At 41.8% G+C, this 19,942-nt stretch overlaps 1 protein-coding gene across 2 annotated transcripts in view; it reads right to left on the reverse strand.

Moving 5' to 3' along the window:
• Positions 1–1,092: 1,092 nt before the first annotated feature.
• Positions 1,093–19,942, reverse strand: part of flrt2 (fibronectin leucine rich transmembrane protein 2) — a 49,655-nt gene continuing 30,805 nt past the window's right edge. The window contains exons 1-2 of one of the 2 annotated variants that reach the window (XM_020633451.3): positions 11,093–12,232; positions 1,093–8,768 (exon numbers count right to left, since the gene is read on the reverse strand). In XM_020633451.3, coding sequence (XP_020489107.1) covers positions 6,345–8,327 — 1,983 coding nt within the window. In that variant the 5' untranslated portion in view covers positions 8,328–8,768; positions 11,093–12,232 and the 3' untranslated portion in view covers positions 1,093–6,344. Of the gene's footprint in view, positions 8,769–11,092; positions 12,233–19,942 lie in introns of those variants that run through there. The other variant, XM_020633452.3, reaches the window with a different exon arrangement.

Genomic DNA, 19,942 nt, shown 5'->3' on the forward strand with positions numbered 1-19,942 from the left:
AAATGTAAAGTTCTGGTATTTAAAATGAATTTGTGTTTTGACTCCTTAAATTGTAACTTTTGTAAGTAATGTCACAAATTGTGAACTGGAAGTCACTCCCTTCTTTCTTAGGATCCACATTAGCACCAGCATAAGTATTGGCTTTTCTATTTTTCTCCTTATTAATACTCATAATATCTGATTACTTTTCTGTGTGACAGTTTCTTGTTCCTCCCCTCACATTACTCATTTTTTATTAGCCAGTTTGTCACTCTGATGTTATAAATCAATAGTTTTAAAATGATCCAGAAGTCAGAAAGGATTATAAAAGACCTCAAAGCAGAAAGTCAGCGATAGAATTTGGATCTAATCCTGTTGAACACACACTCCTCACTCTAAATCTTTCATGGTTCTCATTTTAAAACACACAGGCAGGGTAGAATATTAAAGTACACGCCAAAGCCTCAAATCTCCCCAAAAAGCCTACAATCCTGCAACAACAAATCACATTTTGACATTTAGGGATTTAGTGAAAAAACACATATTTCCCGCTCAAAATACCAGAGTGGCACACCCTCGTGTTTCAGCTGAAAGCATGTGGTTAATTGTCATAATGAATTAAAATTAGGCTAATGTGGGTTGTTTTTGTGGGCTGGAGGTTACAATGGCAGCATTGGGATGTGGTCATGGGGAGGAAAAATAGTTGGACTCTGGTAGAACACAGGGATTTGAAGAAAGAGCCCATTCTGGGATTTAGTTTGGCCATACAAGTCGAATGAGAGAGAATCCTGGATTTTCCCCAGCTGAGGGCTAAGCTGCGGTGGCTACGCTAAGATGTCTCAAGCTTCCCATATAGAAATAAGAGGATAACTTGGCATGGTGTGTACAGCACCAATCTTTGACCCAGAATTACTAGTGTCTGACCCAAAATAGATTAAACCAGACTTGTGGTTCTGTGCAAGCTCTCTCCTCAGACAAGTCAAAAAAAGTTATGCAAGAATGCATATCTAATATGCAAAAGATTAAAAAAAAGAATTCATTGAGGCAAACAGAGCAAGATTTCTTTGTTCAGAAATAGAGGTAAAAGCTTCGGGAAAAAAAAGGGATGATTGCTCAAATCCAATGGCTCTTTTATTTTCAAAAAGCTTCACTTAAGTATTTACAGTTTGTGCAAAAACATTTAAAGGTTTCAAGGACTTTACATTGTAAGTTCAACCTCAAGGCACATACATGGAACAACATCAATATTTCATCATGAGAACAGAAATTTAACTTTGGTTCCTAAGATAACTCGGTGTGGGTGGCTAACGAAACACTGCAGCGTCTCGATGAGAAGAATGATCCTGCTGACAAAGCTGTTTTACATGCACTGTAACTTTCCTGCCTTCGTTCTTTAAATCATGACAGATCCCTTCTGTAATGATGCTCCTATAGTCGCTCTATAGGAGATCGGATGATTGCCGGAAAACATACTTGAAAGTCCAAACAAAGATGAAAAAGCCATGAAGCTAAATACAGTACATGCAAAAAAAATCTTCAAATGAATGTTCCTGGCAAATTTTAGCAGTGATGTTTTTTTTTGTTGCCCAACAGCAAGAAAAAATGACTACAAATGTTTTTCTGTTTCTACCTTATATGTCGTGTCAGAATTGACCTCTCAGAGATTAGACGATTACTTCGACGGGAATCAATGAGCTTTAAGGGAAATTACTTCTCGGCACCCTGAACCAGTGATGCACCGACGCTAGCAGTCTGTAATATGTTTCATTTAATTCCGTTGGTCACAGCACAGCAGCCACATTCTTTCATCAAGCAAGTAGAAAATTAAGAGTAATGTACGCCGCAAAACAAACCACCAAAGCTCTACCCCCGTTTGGTTGAATCATTAGCCGTGCACTGCCTAGGGTCTGGCACTAAGGATGAGAAGTTTGACGTTAGCGACTATGTTTCAGGCTTAGCGTTGTTCGTCCGGTTAATACTGTTAGCGCTGTCTCAGCGGCTGCAATCAATCAGGGAAATGTGCTCTCTGTTCAGCCTTCTTGTTGTTGTCTTCTCGTGTCTCATCTTCTCTTCTCCTTTATCTCTCTCTAGCTAATCATTCAGTCCTGCACAAATAGTAAGGCAAATATCTGTCTCTGTTACACATTCACAGGTGAGGGAGATAGCATGTGTTGCAATTTGTCCTCTTGTTTGATCAGTACATGACCTGAAAGAGGGCTTTCATCTCAGACAAAGAGAAGTAAAAATAAAAGAAAATCAGCTGATGTAAATGATCAAGTGTTGTGGTTGCGGTGGATTAAAGTAGGAAAAAGTTCAAATGGAAATAAAATGGAGATAACCTTTGATAACCACAGAAGATCTTTTTCATTTTTTTAAAATAAACCCAACATGAAAAATATTCAACTAAACAAGTCGAGTTATTATTTAATCTGGTAGAGGATTTAGAGCACTACAGATTTTAAATGTTTTGCCATTTCACAAATCGATTCATTTACTTTTGCTGAGAGTTCAATGAGAAAGCTAAAAGTTTAGGCCTATAAGAGGGTATGTACATGATGTCACAAATGTTTTGCCACTCTCTGTCCCACTGAGGGGGCCTGGTCAGGAGGAAAAGTGACATCAATGCATACCCTCTATATGGTAAATGAGAAGCTACAGCCTGTTAGCTTAGCTTAGCATTAAATAGGACACATGGGGAAAAAGCTCTCTTTCCAAACATAACAAAATCCATTGACCAGCACCTCTAAATCTCAACAACATCTCTTTGTTTGACACATGTAAAGCTGACACACTGGGATTTTTTTTTTACCTTTCTCATCCTGTGTGAAGAGGACACAATGTGGTCATATAGACCATTTTCTTACATTTTAACTGAGTCAGATTAGCCGTTTCTTGAGTCTTAAAACTACGTGCTCAGACCTAAATCCACTAAACCTAAACTAACATTGCTCCTGGCGGTGACTACCTGTTTAACATATAGACAGAATTAGCTGAAGTGCCTCCATCTACTGTTGACTAAATCCGCCCACCAGCCCCCCCGAAACCTACTAATTAACATCTTGTTTGTTACAAATGTGTACAAAGCACACCTTTTGGTTGTTTTGCAGATTTTGTTTTTGCCTTACAGACACAGGCAGTTTGCTCTGGTCTTAAAACTTGATGCTAAGCTAAATTAACAGTGCTGGCTTCATGTGTACCATAAAGCTGGAAACAGCTGGCCTGCCTCTGTCCAAAGGTAATTAAATACTCCATCACACACCTCTTAGACCAACTAGTTAACACTTTGTTGGCTTTACATGTGTTCAAAGCACACACTGTGCTAATACTGCCAGGTTTTCTTGCCTTAAGACGGGGCCAGACAAAATGTTTGCACTCTTCTTAAATCTTTGTCTTAATGCTAAGATAAACTAACATGGCTTCAAGCACTGGCTTCATAGTTACCGTACTAACATGATAGTGGAATTAGGCTTCTCAATAAGCTCTCTGCAAGAAAGTAAAGTTTCTAAAATGTTGTAAAATGTTTTCACAAAAATAACAATTTTGTCTTTTGACAATTCCAACAGAAATCTAGCCTTCCACTGCTAAAACATTGTCAGCTGTCCCAATAATTAAAAATGTGGAGAAATAATATGACACATAATGACTTCATTCATTCACTTTGTCAGCTCAAAGTTGCCTTTGTGAAATAGAATAAGGGTGGGCTGTATCTGTGCATCACCTCAAATAAAAGTCGGCTCCTATGGGATTGTGATCTAAGCAAAAGCAGGAATAACAGTAAGTGCAGCTACTTTGAGATATTCTGTGATAGTCAATCCTTTTACAGATAATCTCAGTACTCTGGAATAATTTGAGTAAAAGCCCTTAAAAATCGTCTTTTTTTTACATTAGAGATTTAGCCCAGAGGCAGAGGGTTCTCTGCTGTTTGTTTGACACTGCAAAAACTTAAACCTGAGCAAATCTCATTATGCTTATTTAAAGCAACGTTCACCTGACAAGTCCAGATAATAAACTTATTTTGAAATATTTAAAGCAAAAGTAAGGCTTTAATGGCTCAAAATAAATAACATATATCTGCTAATGGGGCATGCAAATTTCCCTTGTGGGTCTTGAATTTACTACTTTAGATACAGACCTCTAATTGCATACACTCAATTAAATTAAGCTTGACTAATATTTGACTTATTTCAAGCAGTGCAGACTTTATTTTTGCTTTTTTATGTCTTGGAATGCATTCTTTTCCAGACTTTTCAGGTGATTGCGGCTTAACAAAAGTGCAATGAGATTTTTTTTTAACTAGAAATTAGACACATAAGCTTGCATAGATCTGAGTTTTTGCAGTGGAGTCATATCTGTATGCCTCACAAAGAGTTAACACCAATCTTTCCCAGCGTGAGCTCCATGCAGCCAAGTGAAAATAAAGTCTACATATTTTTCTCCCTTTTTTGGTCGAGGATTATAGGCAGAGGAAGGGGGGGTGGGGGGGGCAGAAGGGTTGGCGGTGGGAATTCTTTAAGCTTGGCCCTTCAAAAAAAAACTGTCTTGTCAAATCAAATAAAGTCTTCCTAAGGAGAAGTGCATAATGAAGTCCTCTCTCTGGCACCTCACATGTAAGGAGATGCCACCACAGCCTGGGAGTTGAAGGGCAGGGAAAGTGTTTTAATGGAGTCCCTGCGAGGATCAGAGACCAAAAATGTGAGACAGGGACACAGAAAATGAGGGTAAGATGGGGTGAGAATCATCATGGCAGAAACTCATATAATAGAGTGAGAAGCTGTATTGTTCAGGTGATTCTAAATGAATTGGACAATCTCAAATAATAAACACAAAAGGATAAACGATGAGACGGTAGATGAGCTGCTCAGTCAAAACTGCGCAGCATTGTTAGGATCATGGGCGGGCTGCGATCTTATTGTTGTAATTTCCTAATTTATCAAATGGCCTAATGAACGCCAGGACAAGGTTGAAATAAGTGGGTGTATAATTAGCGGTATGTGTGAGCTTGCTGGAAATTCATCACGCTCTATACAAACACACACACACATGCACACACAGGGAGAAACAGACTCCTTTAGCCTCATGATAGACCACAGTGGTGAAAATCCATATCATTTAGCCACCAAACGCAGAAAACACTGTTAGTTTTAAATGATTCCACATCATTAAGTTGCTCGTTGAGCGATAATACTCTGAACAATGCTGTTTGGGCATGAGTAATGTCGTCTGGGTAATGGGCTCCAGGGGGAATAGAGGAGGTAAAGTGATCTATGCAGCTTTCTTTTTCTTTCTTTCCTTCTCTCTTTTTCTGTCTTGCCCTGACGTTCCACTGTCCCACACACAACACTGAGGGAAACAAACTGCCCCCTTGTGGCTTCACTTGCCAAAACAGGGAAAACAGGGGGGGGGACATGAAAATTAGGGAATTTCTTCAAAAGGATCTGAGAGTCCCAGCAGACCCATGCACCTCATTAGGGAAAATAATCCTTTGTTGCTTTTTCAACTCATGTTAATGATAGCAACTCTTGACTTAAAAAAAAACAACAAATGTGCAGAAAATGACACATTCTTTTTCAGAGTTATCCAAAACGTGTCCCTCAACTAAGCCCACCTTTGTTCTTCTGTAAAGCAATAGAACAAAGATGCTTTTAGTGTTAAGGCACCTTTGGGAAATCTCATTCCAGGCTTTTCAACAGCACCGATGACATTCTCCCCACACAGCCACACACTATCCCTTACATGTGATCACCACCTCTGCTCGTTTCCTGCCTTGCTTCCATTAATAAGAAAGTGCACTTTACTTTTTTTCCTCTTTTTTACAACATGCCACCAGTGAACCAGTGCGATATTTCTACTGCGCTCTAATCAGCAGTGTTTGGATTTCCCCTGTGCTATGTTGTCTTTACTACTGTTCTGTTGTACTGGGGAGGGTTTGCAGTGTTTCAAAGCGCAAAAAGGCCATATTTTGCTTCTGTGGTTAGCAAAGGATCCCAGCCCTCTAAGCGCCCCAACATTTCCAAGGCTGACAGCGTTTGTCAGACGCTACACCCAGGGTGCCGTGATTGTACAAATCCATGTTCGTGTACAGTACTGACCATTAAAACAACTTTCAAAACCCTGCTGGTTATAAAAAAGAAACACTTGTATCTCTTTTTCTAAGAATAAAAAAGATAGCAGAGAATCCCACATTATTATCCACAGTATAAATTACATTGTAGACAGAACTTGGAAATATATATAGTACAGTTATATTTCACTAGAACTTTTATGTATTTTGTCGTCTAAACAAACGGTGTACGTGTGTGTATTTATGCATGTAAAGTGTTTTTGTTTGTGTTTCTTAGAATGCCAATGTACTATTTGATGCTGCATCACGTGTGGCAGAACTCTGTACTGGGCACGTTGCTGCTCTTGCAGTAGGCTATGCTGTTGTTACTGAGGTGACAGTCTCTAAATCCAATGCCCCCGTTGGGCGTGTAGATGGGCTGAATGCGGAAATCTCCCTTGAGCAGCTGCTCATTGTTCAGCGCCACTATCTGGAAACTGGTCTCAGTCATCTCAAGAATGGAGTTATCCTTCTTGGTTCCAGCCTCGCAGTAGTCGTCTTTTCTCCTACCCCGGTTGTATTTCCAATTGGTCGAAGACGACCTGCTCTTCCTGTGCATGTGCCAGCAAAACAGGCCAAGCAGCGTCACCAGAATGATAAGCACTGCCCCACCAATGATTCCAGCCATAAGCAGAGTAGAGTTGATGCTCTCCTGAGGAGCTTGCTCTCTGCCGGGAGGCTTAGTAGACACAGCAGACTTGGTCCTGGCCTCAGAGCATATAGTATCCTCTCCTGGCCTGTAGGAGTTAAGGGTGTCCAGAACATGCACACAGATACGATACACAGACCGAGGCTCCAGGTTGGTGAGGCTAACATGCCGCCGGTCCCCGCTAACAGTCCTCTCCCGCATTCCTTCATTTATTTGGCTTTGGCCCCTTTTGACCCAAGTGACCTTGTAGGCTGTGACGGTGAAATAGGAAGCCCAGCTCACCTCGATGTTGGTGGAGTTGACAACTTGGAAGGAGATCTGAAGGGGGTCCTCGTAAGGAGGCAGGGGGCCGGGAGGGTTGTTATGGATTGGGGGTAAAGGAGGGGACGGTGAGTCAAAATAGTAAGGGATGGATGTGGTGATGAGTGAGGAAATCATGGTGGTGAAAGGGGTGGTTGTGGGTGGGGGAGGAGGTGTGGTGCGAAGGGTTGGCCAGGGTGGCTGGTCATCGTCGACTGGGCACTCTATAATATCCAGCGTCAGCTCTCTGATTGCCATGCCACGCACCTTGTCTGGACTCAGGCACACAAAGCCTCGGGCATTGATATGGGAAGGTAGAGCCTTGAGCCATACTACCACCCATTTTACACTGCAGTCACAACGCCAGGGGTTATTTCGCACCATGAGATGCTTTAGGCTTGACAGACCATCAAACACTCCCTGTGTAAGAGTCTGAAGCTGGTTGCTAGAGATATCTAGTCTTTCAAGCCTATTTAGGGAAGCAAATGCTGCCACAGGGATCTGGTCGATCTGGTTCTCCTGTAGGCTGAGTTTGACCAGTGACTGGCTGGGTAGGAGGGGAGGGGGGAAGGTGAGTGAATTGCGGCCCAGGGCCAGCTCTCGGAGGTTGGTCAGTTCCTGGAAGGTCCCTGGTGCAATGCCTTCATCCGTCAACAGGTTCCCGTCCAGCAGGAGGCGCTGCAGACGTGTCACATTCTGAAAGGCCTCCTCTGCAATGACAGCAATGCGGTTCTCGTCCAACCGCAGCTCTTTTAGGTCCTCAGGAAGGCCAATGGGAACACTGCTTAAATGGTTCTTAGTGAGGAAGAGGAGTTTGAGGCTTAGGGCCTCCCGAAAGGCCCCTTCTTCCACCCCCACTGTGGAGATGGAGTTATCATCAAGGTGCAGCTCCTCTAGCCGAGTCAGCTGTGCCAGGGCTGCCCTAGAGATGGTTTGGATATTGTTCTCTTGGAGATGAAGGACCCTGGTGTTTTTGGGCAGATTGATTGGGAACTCATCCAGCTGGTTGCCATAGAGATACACAGTCTCTACCGAGGCAAGATTGTGAAGTTCCATAGGGAAGCCAGCATTGTTTATCTGGTTGTTGTGTAGGAAGAGAACTTTGAAGCCCTCCTGTATCCCCAGAGGCACTGATGTCAGGCTGCGTTCATTGCAGTACACAAATGGGTTGTCACAACGACACTCGTCCGGGCAAGAGGCACTTGGCCTGAACTGCATTTGGAGGCTTAGGATGACAGTCAACCAAAATTGCAAGAATGAAGCCCAATCTTTATCCCCCGGTCCAGCCAGAAACTCCATAGTGGAAACAAACAGGAAAAGGGAAACCAACAATAAAAAAGAATTTGGATGGAAGATAAAAAAAATGAAAATCAGAAAGGCAATGACGTTTATATCCACCAAAAACCAGACGCATTAAAAGTCCCACTAGGAGAGTCTTGTAACGATGCAGTTAGCTGAAAAACGAGCAGGAAAACGTGGGAGTAATCCTGTAAATGCTAGTCCTCAGCTGAAGCGCGATGGTCTCATTAGTGGTGGCCGGTCCTCTGACTAACTCCATCCATGCTGAGACGTCAGACCATTGCTGGACTCTTCACTCATTGCTCCATGCAGAGCTCAGCCAGGGCCAATTTGAAGCCACGCAGAACAGAGCCACCGCAGGCTCCACTTGCCTGTCCGTCACACACTGCTGGTCCCCGACCAGGGCAGAGTCCAAGGGGGGTGACATTTGGATCCAGAAACCTGTGGGAAAACAAAGAAATGCTAGATTAGTATATTTAGGGGCGACTTGTTCTTGGAAAAGGGGGCCTCTCTTTCCCCTGCTCTTACTCAGGACCTTTATTTGACATACAAACATGAACACACACACACACTGTCTTTCCTTCCCTCCTTCACTTCTTTCTTTCCCTCCCACCAAAGCAGAAATAAAGAGTCACAAAACACATCATTCACTGCTAATATAAAATTATGCAGCACTTTTTAAAAAAAAATCCAAAAAACTCATACCATCTGATAAATATTCACAACAGCTCTCACACATCCGGTTTCACAGACATAAAGAAGGCTTTTATCCATTTCGCTCTATCAAAGGAGGGAATAGAGCACTGCAAGGACACACATTCATGGACTCACTGAGGTTCTGAGCAACATTAATGCTGCTTCGTGGAAAATTGGAAAACAGGCTAAAACGAGATAATGCCTAAAGAGACATCACATCATTGAGTACCAATATGGATTCATAGAATTTTTCCAGAAAATTTCTGAAAACAACTTTGAGCCGTCTGGTTTTCTGAGTGCTCGTGCAGACACTGTGGGTAGAGGTACATGAGTAAACACACAAGTGCTTACAGTCAACAGAGACAATTGTTTTGACGCTGGCCTAAGGAGGAGCTCGTTATTCAGGTCCGCCTGAACACAACATCAAACTCAAGATTTAAGGCTTGAGGCTGGAATTACTAAACAATGGAGATGCAGTCCAGGAATACAGACCCTGCATATCAGCTCCTCCTGTCACTGGAGTGACATACACTAGCTGTCAAATGAAATGGGATTGGAAAATAATTTAGGCCCTCCACCTGCAATAAATGATCGATACAGGCTATTTTTCAGCATGGAGAGGTTTGCTGTAAAGCACAAGGCCATTGGTTTACAGTAGCCTCTAGATCCATTATTCCAAGTTTTATGACCCATCAAACATTTTTTACACCTCTTCCCCCACATGATTGAAAGATACCGGTTGTCACCGGTAGCTTTCAGCCTAACCAAAGCTCCACCCTGAGACGATGTTGGACGACACACAATTATGGGAAAGATGGGTTAAATGGTGAGCACAGGAACGGCCACGAGCGCAGATTGAGGTGTCCTCCAGGATTTGTCAAGAACAGAAGAAAAATAATCAGGAGTCCTGCAGGTTTGCGATATTTAAAGAAAAAAAAAGAATATCAGATTTGTTATATCTTGCAGCCATGAAAGGAAGGAAGGCAAAAACATAGTGAAATAAAACAGGGAAATAAGTAATGTAGTTGTCTTTGCAGCCCTGCTTCTTTAAATCCCCCTGTTCTGTTTGTTGACGAGCACAGGCTCTTTGTGGCAGAGATGGAGAAACAATCCTTTGACACACATCTGTGATCTACTTTTCTAAATTGAAAGAGCTAAATTTAATCAAATAAGCTTCCGGGGGTATAAGCAAGCACATGAGGCGATAAAATGTGCTGCCACAGCAGCAGAATCAACAGCAGAAGGCAGCAGCATCAAGATTATTATAGCTGCATAAATAAAATGTCACCAAGAATTCCAAAAAATAACTGTAAAAATACAAGGTGTCAAGTTGCTCTTCACTTGACAACACCAAAACAGATAAAAAGCGGGTGTGGATGTTTTTTTTTTAAGGAGGGTAAGTGATAAAATACTTTTTTTTCTTCGCTTTTTCCTCTCTTTTTTTTTCATTTGATTTCCATCCGAGGGAGCACAGTTTCTCACCGCCTGATGAACGCTGTGATGTGTGGCCAGGAGAATGCGATTAGAACTGGATTTAGCGACAGAAACGCAATTAAAAGTTTAAAATGGATAGGGTATTTAAGAGGCGATAAGAAGCGGATCAGGTAGACTTCAAAGCCTGCCCAGTGAGCGGTGTTCATCTGAATGAATTATTTCAAAGGGAGAATTGAAAGCCGTGCAGTGCATTGAGAGTGAAAGCCCCCCTTCCACTTCCAACCACCCTCAGTTAAAAAAAAAAAAAAAAAAAGTCTGGTTTTCTCCGGGGTGAAGAATGTGGAGCGGTAAGCTTTGTAGTGCGGTGATCTTAAACTCGATGAAACATTGTACAGATTAATTCAGCAACATTTTAATCAAATTTAAAAGACCATGGACTACTTGGGGCTCTACGGAGGAGTCATACATGGTCTGTTCCAAAAAAGGCTTATTTAAATTAGGGTTTAAATGTATAGAGAATAAAACTCACTCCGGATTTAAATTTAAAAGTAGACGATCCATAAGTCAGAACTGTGATTATCTTCAACATGTCCTCACAATTATGTCCAAGGTTTATGGAGAAACATGCACTGTACCTTTGGCGAGCCTTTATCCATTACAAACCCAGCTACCACGTTCAACTTTTCCCCTTCTTCTGAGCCTCTGTCCTTCATGCGGTCTTGCTGTATGCCCGTGCGTAAAGCTCCGTTCGGTAAAGCTGGTGCGAGTCGGTTCCGCTCAGCAACATGAATCCTGTGAGTCCCAGGAACAGCATATTCCCCTGTATGGATCCCCCAGGTTGTGTCTGCGCGTCCGTTTTCACCGCTGTCCACCACTTTTTTTTTTTTTATGTTCTCCTTTATTTTCCAGCTCCCGGGCACTTCTCAACAGAGCTCCGCCGCTTTAAATAAACCGTCTGCAGCGCATGGGGACCGAGAAAAGCGGTGGCAGAGAGATCACAGAGCCCTCTTCTCCCCTTCCACACTCTGCCCGAACGGTGAGGACGTACTGGCCGAAGTGTCCGCCGTCTGAACCGCCACGGGCCATGACAGCCAGCTGCGTCCGTCCTGCGCGCTCTTCAGAGGGGGAGCTCTAACTTGCCTTCAGTGCCTATACGCAGCTCAGACGCGGACTCCCTGCGAGTTGTTTTCTTAGATGGATTCACTTGATAGTGCGACGTGTGCGCTCTGCTCACCTCTCTCTCGCTCTCTCTCTCTCTCTCTCCCTCTCTCCCTCTCTCTCCCTCTGTCACTCCTCCCCTCCTCAGAATAAAGAATGCATCTCCTCCAGCAGCTCCGTGATGGCTGTAAGCCACAGATCCTCCCTGCTGCCCTCACATTGCAGAAAATAGTTTGTCTCTCAACACCAGTCATTCCTACATGCCTAATAGCCGACCTACCTTATACCCCCGCGACGGTGTCTGCGCTTTTTCATTTGCATTTTAATCATCAAAATCCAGGAAATCGGCCCGAAGTCACATTCTCAATGAAAAATCACCACAGGCCAGAGTCCTTTAATGTTCCCCGAAGAGAATGTCTGTGCGACTATATCCTCGGGGTCACAAAGAGTCCCTGAAGGAGCTTATTAGCTATAGTTTAGTTGGAATGTTTTTTGGCCTGTTTTCAGATTTATTAAGGACCACTAGCCCCTGTTTCCCCTCTTTCAGTAGGGTGTTTTTTTTAATTAGGCTACAGCTGGGTAATTAGCCCCGAGTGAAAAAGCACAGTCTCGTCCTTACTTCCCGTACTTTCTCCAAGTGATTTGAAGCATTTTGTAGACAGAGCCAAAGCCATTTCATCTGACTTCTTTGCCTCCTCGCGCTCATACTGATTCTGCCCACACTCTTCAGGTCACTCGGACACGTTTGCCTGCATTCACCACATAGCCTTTAGGCAAGTTGAGCATTTTTCAAGATGTCTACAAGTGTGAACTCGTTCTCTTACACTCCTACTGGACTATACATCTAGGAGAACATGTGTCCATACAATCGTAGAAAAGGTCAAATACCATTCAAATAGGCCTATTCAATTACTCACACAATTACATTGAAATACTGAAATAATTAAGGTGAACTAGCCTTCGAAAAGCATGAATAACTCATCCCCCTGTAAGTAAAATATACACAGTAAAACACCCTTTCCCAATCAGTTACACTTTCTGAGCAGTGGCGGTTCTAGACCACTTTTACTGACGGGGCCAAACGGGGGCCAGTTGTTTTGTCAGAGGGGAACATTAAACCCAGGTGAAAAATAGACAAAGATAATTGCTTTAAAAATATATATATATTATGCCAAAAAATAGCGCACATCATTAAATACTACAACATAAAATACCATGATTTATATTTCTTTCAGTAACAGTACTTAATACTAGATTGTGAGTCCGGTTCTTGAGTCAAATACTGTGTATGTTCACTCCTTTGGAGGGGTGGCCACAGGGAGGACCAAGCTCGGTGTTACAGGGGCACTGGCCCCTGCCTAGAACCGCCCATGTTTCTGAGCTGTTAGAGTTTTAATTGCCTGGTATTGTTAAATCTTGGTGTGGCTACTGTTAGCTAATGTTAGCAAACATCTGATAGATACTGCTTTATTGAGACATTAGGCCTATAGGCTACCAGTTTGCTGACTTCATGACTCTACTTTTACTTGTGCTATCAATGAATGTGTTGTAGCATTTAGCCCTTAGCCTGCCATTGACATTAGTGGCCAACGTTTCAAAGGCTTGCATCCTTTATACTTTGTCACCCAATTCCATACCCCCACCCCACTACCATCACCAAAAACTAACAAACATGTTTAATGGTATACTGATAGCCTATTGCAAATTGTGGGAGCCAATGCTAGATCTACAAACTAGCTTATCTTGCTAGTTCTCTCTTTTCTACAGTGAAGTATAGGATCTTGAAAGCAATTTGTTTGAGGCACAGACAGTTAATATAAAAAAGGAGCAAAACCCCATAATATATAATTTGTACGTAATAAGCAATAATGTGCTTGGTATTTCCACAACTGCAAATCATTTATAGTCTTTTAAAAAGTTCATACATTCATAGTTAAAGTCCCATAAAAATTGATACTTCCCAAGCAGGAAAATAAATAAAAATGACAGACAAAAGAGAGGACAAATCAAGTTTCACTTTGACTTAAAAACTACTAAAACTGTCATGTTCCAGTGTTTTAGTTTATAGCCTCAGCCAGGGTCAGAAAGGCACAGAGTCACGAGATCTCGACGGGTCAGCAGGTACACGTTTGCCTTTGATCCTTGCCTTCAGTTGCCAGATAGTATTAATGTTGCTCGTTGGCCTTTAGTGACCCGCTTCAACATACATTTAACTCACAAAAACTTTGAGAACAAATTATTGAAGCTCCCGCTCCGATCACCAATGTCATTTTCGTCCGCTGAGGCGGTCCACTCTGGTTGCGCGTGCCATGGAAGTCTTTTAATACATCAGCCCTGCGCGTGATGATTTGGTTGTTCCCAGTGTTTGCCTTTCATGTTTAATTTCAGCTGCCAGGCCCCCTGAGATGGACAGCCATTGTGAGGCCCAGTCCACAACATTTAATTCCTTCATAAATCAGGCCTCTGTGCACCGCATGAATTATTGATTGAGTGTATTTAGAGGAAACAGCCTATTTTTATTTTCTCCTTGATGGACATGTTTTGCAGTAGTGCGCTCTGCTCCTGGTCGCTGCAGCATAAAGGAATGTCTCTTTCTGGCACGCAAATGTGGGATAAAATGACAGACAGAAGAAGAAGAAGAAGGGCTCATAGGCTCCATAATATCACTCCATTATTTAGCATGATCATTTTATTTTGTTCATAGTTGTCAAGGAAATTAACCAAGCCAATTGCGCATGGAAATGTCCGGAAAATAATGATTTACTTTACTACGTTAAAAAAAAATGATGACGCTGAGTTTAATTGATCTTTAGCTTCTGTAAGTGAAAATGTTAAGCACACATTTCCATGTTAGCCATGCTTTTTTTAAAGTTTGGTATGGTTAGACTGTATATAGGTCAGGCCCATATTGCACAAATGCAGCGAAATATTTCTGTCTGCACTCTGGCCTGAATCTCAAAGTGGAAATTCCCCTTCTCTGCCTTGCCCAGAGACCTTCCCTTCCCCGAGTTTTGGCGTGGCATATTTACTCTGTACGCTTGTGTACCTTGATAAAACTGCAGATACACATGACCCCAGAGCACATCAAAGCGTGCTCTGTCCATCTGCTCCTGTTCAGGCCGCAAACAGTGAAAACGGAGAGTAGAGAGGGAGAAAGAAAAAAAAAGAAGTCTACTCAGATATGCAGAAATGTTTATCCCTTGGTTATATTCAACCAAGTCCCCGGGGACATCATTAGCTTATCACATTCCTCCCTACATAAATCTACATCTGGACATTGAAAGGCACTTCAAAGGTGCCAACAACATCAGTGTTTCAAAAAAAAACATCCACACAAGTATTGGCAAGGTCTTTGTAAGAAGTAGCTGCGGGAAGCCACATAAACACTGCATATCGCTGAAGCCGTGATATAATCGGGCCCTTCCCTCTGGATTCCAGTGGCTTAAAGAAAAAATATGCTGATAATGTTTCTGGTGGGTGATCAATGCGTTCATTAATTTCCGAGGCGGTGTAATTATGTTTACCGCGGCTGATTATCAATCTACATGCATCTAATGTCACAGCAGGGCTCCCAGAAGAGGAATGAACGTTTTGTGCAGCCGAGGAAACAAATCAGCCAACAACATACTGTATAGACGAGAGGAGGGAGTCGGAGGATTGCACCATCTTCTGAGCCCCTCTAGATCAAAATGTATTCTCTCATTTTTGTTTTTTTGTTTTTTGTTCTGTCTCTGTGCAAACACATGATTGATAGACACAGAAAAATATAACCTGCATTGCATACAGTATAAGCAAAACAATGAAACGCAGCCATCTAATCAGAATCAATCAATATTTACTTGTTTAAGTCAAACTGTTCAGCTTCATCTGAGCTTTCCTATAATGCAAAGGATATCATAATGTGTGAAATTTGAAATATGAGGTGCATATATATTTAAGGCTTAGAAGTTGTTTTTGTGAGGAGAATAATGGATTGATGTTTGGTCAAAAGGCTGTGGATGCTCAATCGAAGTGATTTCATGAGGAGCAGTGAAGGCAGCACGCTCTCCTGTGAGCCTGTGAATTATAGGGGAGGCAAAGTGAACGCAGCGTCCTGACTGAATGCTGCCCTGTGCTAATGCCAGCCTGTAAAAACACTGACTTGACAACAAGCAAGCCCCTGTAGTTCTGCTGAGGGAAGGATGGGGGGGAGGGGGGGAGCAGAGTGAGAGAGGGAACATAGAGTGGGGGGAAAGAGGCTAAATAAAAAGGTGGGTAGAGAGGTTTAAAATCACTGGGAATGGGACAGGGAGAGAGGATTGAGGATTACTGCTGTTTCTGACATGAGGCTGCCGTGTCATCCTTGTCCTCCCTCGGATTTAATACCTCCGACAACTGCTTAGCAACGTGTAATTGTTGAGATAGGTGGCGGCCATGTTTGCGCATGAAGCAGAAATCACAACCTCAGATGGTCTTACTTTACTTTTTATCTCCAGCTTCATATCCGTGCATCCGTGGAAAAGCAGTGAAGTCTAATCACAGAGCTGAGCATCCAATTTCCAATCAAAACCAAAAAAACAGAAATGTATGACCTTTTTTTTCTGTTAGTCTATACAATCATGATGCCAAAAAAGATTAACACTTCTGATTTGGGTGAATGCTTGAATTTAGCGTCGGTGTCATCATAAGGTCACGCTCAAATGCTGTCATATTTGTTGCAAAGCTCCAAATCTAACGGAAAGATTAACTGGAGAAAATGTCAATACTTCTAATTAGCATTAACACTAATTAGCAAATGTTAGCATGCGGACAAGTTGCATTTAGACATTGAAAAGTTTTTAAAGTTACTTGCTATCTAAGACAAGTTTAATGTGTATATTTTGTGGGTTTAAAGCCAGACCTAGTGGAAATCTCCAACAAAGAAAGTATGTTTTATTTCTTATGTACAGCATTTAGACTAACTAGCATGTCTAACATCTTTAAGCGTCCATCATTGAGCGTTGCACAAAAACATGGAATTGGTCGTTCAATGTTGTCATGTTAGCATGCTGACGTTAGCACCCCTGTGCCTCTGTGCAGCCTCACAGAGCCGCTAGCATGGCTGTATGTATTCTCTTTGCAACATATGCTCTGCAACTTGACTGTAATGGTAAGGCATTAGAGGAACAACCTGGGTCTAGGTCAAGTGCTGTCAGTTACACTTTCAATCAACATCTGTACTTCTACTTCATTCAAGTCATTTCCTCCATTTCCCAGAGTGACACGTTCTCAGGGAGTATAGATCTTTGTGCTGCGTAGCTGAATGGGTTAATGGAGGTAAGAGAAAAGTGATAGACCCACAGCATCACATGTAGTTGTTAAATTAGGAGAGAAAAAAGGTTCTCCAGATTTGTGTTGTAAATATAAAAACACAAAGGTGTCTTCCTTCTGTAATTTTAAAAGAGACTACAAAGAAGTCAAGTTTTTTCATTGAGCTGTTTGATCAAAGAAACACCAAGTTTAATTCATTGTTTGACAGCAAAACATTTTTAACTTAGTCTTTACAGAAGCTTTCCTGGAAATGTGATGTGATGTTGGCTTTAAAAGGCTAAAGTGTGCATGTTTTCTGAGCACGCAGCCAATCCCTGAATTCCATTATATTTGTGAAAATTTGAAGCACAGGCTTCCTTTATAATTTATATACAATGCCTGGCACAGGCACAGACAATGAAGGAATGACACAGCACTGACTTGCTTAAACCAGCCAGCTGTTTAGGAGTAAAAGTAAAAGGACCCGTGAGACGGGAACTTACAAGAGATCATCAGAGAAAGAACAGAAGAGGAGGAAAATAGACAGATGCCAGGAAGGAGCAGGTCTTGGGGTCACGCGAAAGATGGGCCTGATCCCACCTCCAATCCCTGCAGCTTTTCTTTTGTTTGAAGTCACATCTGGGCTAAATTTCCCCTTCTGACTCGAGTAAAGAGGAAGTCTTCTGGGTGGGTGGACGGGGGGCTCAGGGCCGCTCCTGCCTCCCAGGCTAAACTGTACAAATACTGTAGATCCATGATTCACTAAAGAAGGGTCTGAACCAGCATACAGCCAGACCCTGACTCATGGTTCGTCATGGTGGATCCATAATGACCACTGTAATGACACAATATCTTATCAGTATGAAGCGGAGAAAAGTGTGTGCAAGATTAGGAAATAAGGTTAATCAAGTCAGCGTCTTTAGCAACCTCAAACGGGGGTGGGACAATCCAGACATAAAGCACTAACAGTTCTCACAACACTGACTCATTAACTCCTAAAGGTTACAAAACCGTCCACATTGTCATGAAGATAGATTGTCTCCAACAGCTCATTAATCTGCTGACCAGCAAAAGATGTTTACGTTTACCTCGGACAAAGTTCAGGGGTTCCCAACTTGGGGGTCAGATCCCCAACAAGGGGTCAGGAGAGGAATCTAAAGGGTCAAAAGATGATTAAAGGGGAAGGAAATTAGAAAGATAATCCAATTGTGCCAGAGAAAATTGAGCTACTTCTTCCAAATTGTCTCTAATCTTCCTTTTTTTTTTTTGTCTCGCCTCTTCACGCCTGATTATTGTTCAAACGAAACAGTCAGAAACTAAAATCTATCTCACAGGCATATGCAGGGACTCTGGAGCAGTCCCTGCTTTATCATGGGGTTTAAAAAAGTGTAGAACTGTTTTTATAGAGTAAAAAAAATAATAAAGTAGTTATTGGAATTACCAAGACATCATTATCCATGTTTGACTGTAAGGTTACATAATATATATCCAAATATTGCTATAGTGTATACAGCACAGGGGGATTTAAGGGATTATCAACTTCTCCATGTTTCTGTCATTTTTTGCTTTTGGAGTATTTTCAGATTTAATTAATTGACATACAGATTTTAAATAGAAATTAATGCTTATAAAAAATACAATTGAGGATAGATAAGGGAGGCACATTTGACTTAATAAAATAAATGACAATGAATATCTTTAAAAACATGACAAGCGAGTTACATTGCCATGTGTATTAAAGTTTTTTGTTATATTTCTGCGACAAGAGTTCATCCCTACAACAACAAAAAACAAAGCTAATTTAATTGTTTTTAATTTATTACTGTCAGTTTTTGGGTCGTCTGTTGACCAGCTCATGGTAGAGATGACTGGTATAAATGATTTGAAGTTTTCTGTCATTTACCATAATAACAACAATTATCACTATCATCTTTACCATCTCTACCATCATTAGTACAATCACAAGTATCATGATCATTTTTGGTTCAGTAGTTAAAATGATCATCAGACTTACTAAACTCTTAAAAGAGTGTTTACGTTTGATGAATGCATGTGATGCAGATGTTAATCAATGAGTAATCATGATTCTGATTTTTGCCATAATCATGGGGTGCTGATGGCCTCGCAGTTAGGTTGCGCCCTGTGTACAGAGGCCATAGTCCTCAAAGTGGGAGGCCCAGGTTCGAGTCCTACCTGTGACTCCTTTCCTAGGGGGATGTCATTCCCCACTCTCTCTCCAGTTTCCTACTCTCAGTAGCGATTCTAGATTCTAGAAAAAATAATTAAGAGCCCCTCCAACCAGTGTTCATTATTATTTTTCTCTTTATTTTTTTAAACCCCAGACAGATGATTCCTCTTCATTTTCCTTTGTTTACTTTTGTTGAAAAAAGTAAACAAAAGTTTCACTGCAATAATGCATGTGAACGCTTATCAAGGCATCCACAGTGGCTGCTATCAGATGGGGCCCCCTTTGAGAGGTTTCCTACTGTCATTGCAAAATTTGCACATTTTAAGACGAAGCTGTTTCTTAAAGTGTGTCAGTCCTTGGGGACCTCTACTGGCCTGGGCCCCCCAGCAGTTGACTGTCTTGCCTAGTGACTAGCAGAACCTCTGCCTACTCCATCCACTATCCTATCAAATAAAGGCTAAAAGCTAAAAAAAACAAAAAAAAAACAACAACAACAAAAAACTTGATTTTTGCAATAATCGAGCAAATTCCAAAAATATTTCCATTAGTTAAAAACAAAAATAGTGTGACATTTAAAAAAAGACATACTGTATAAGAAAAAGTAGCAATACAGGCGATAGAGGCCTCAGTGAAGGAGTGTGTCTTAACAGTGCACAGTTCTGTAAGCAGCAGCTTGATTTGATCAGGCCCTCACAGCTGTGGACAGCTGTTTAAAGGCTCAGCCGCTGCTTGAATGACAATCTGTGTTTGTCTTCGGCTTTCCCCTCCAACTAATTAGCTAAGCCCTGAAACACCAAAACACCACGGTCCCCTGAACCCTCTCCTCTCTGACAGCTTCTCCCTGCAGCTGATTTATTATTGCATGATTTCA

The sequence above is a fragment of the Labrus bergylta genome, chromosome 15 (assembly GCF_963930695.1).
Source record: "Labrus bergylta chromosome 15, fLabBer1.1, whole genome shotgun sequence".
Classification (NCBI taxonomy): domain Eukaryota; kingdom Metazoa; phylum Chordata; class Actinopteri; order Labriformes; family Labridae; genus Labrus; species Labrus bergylta.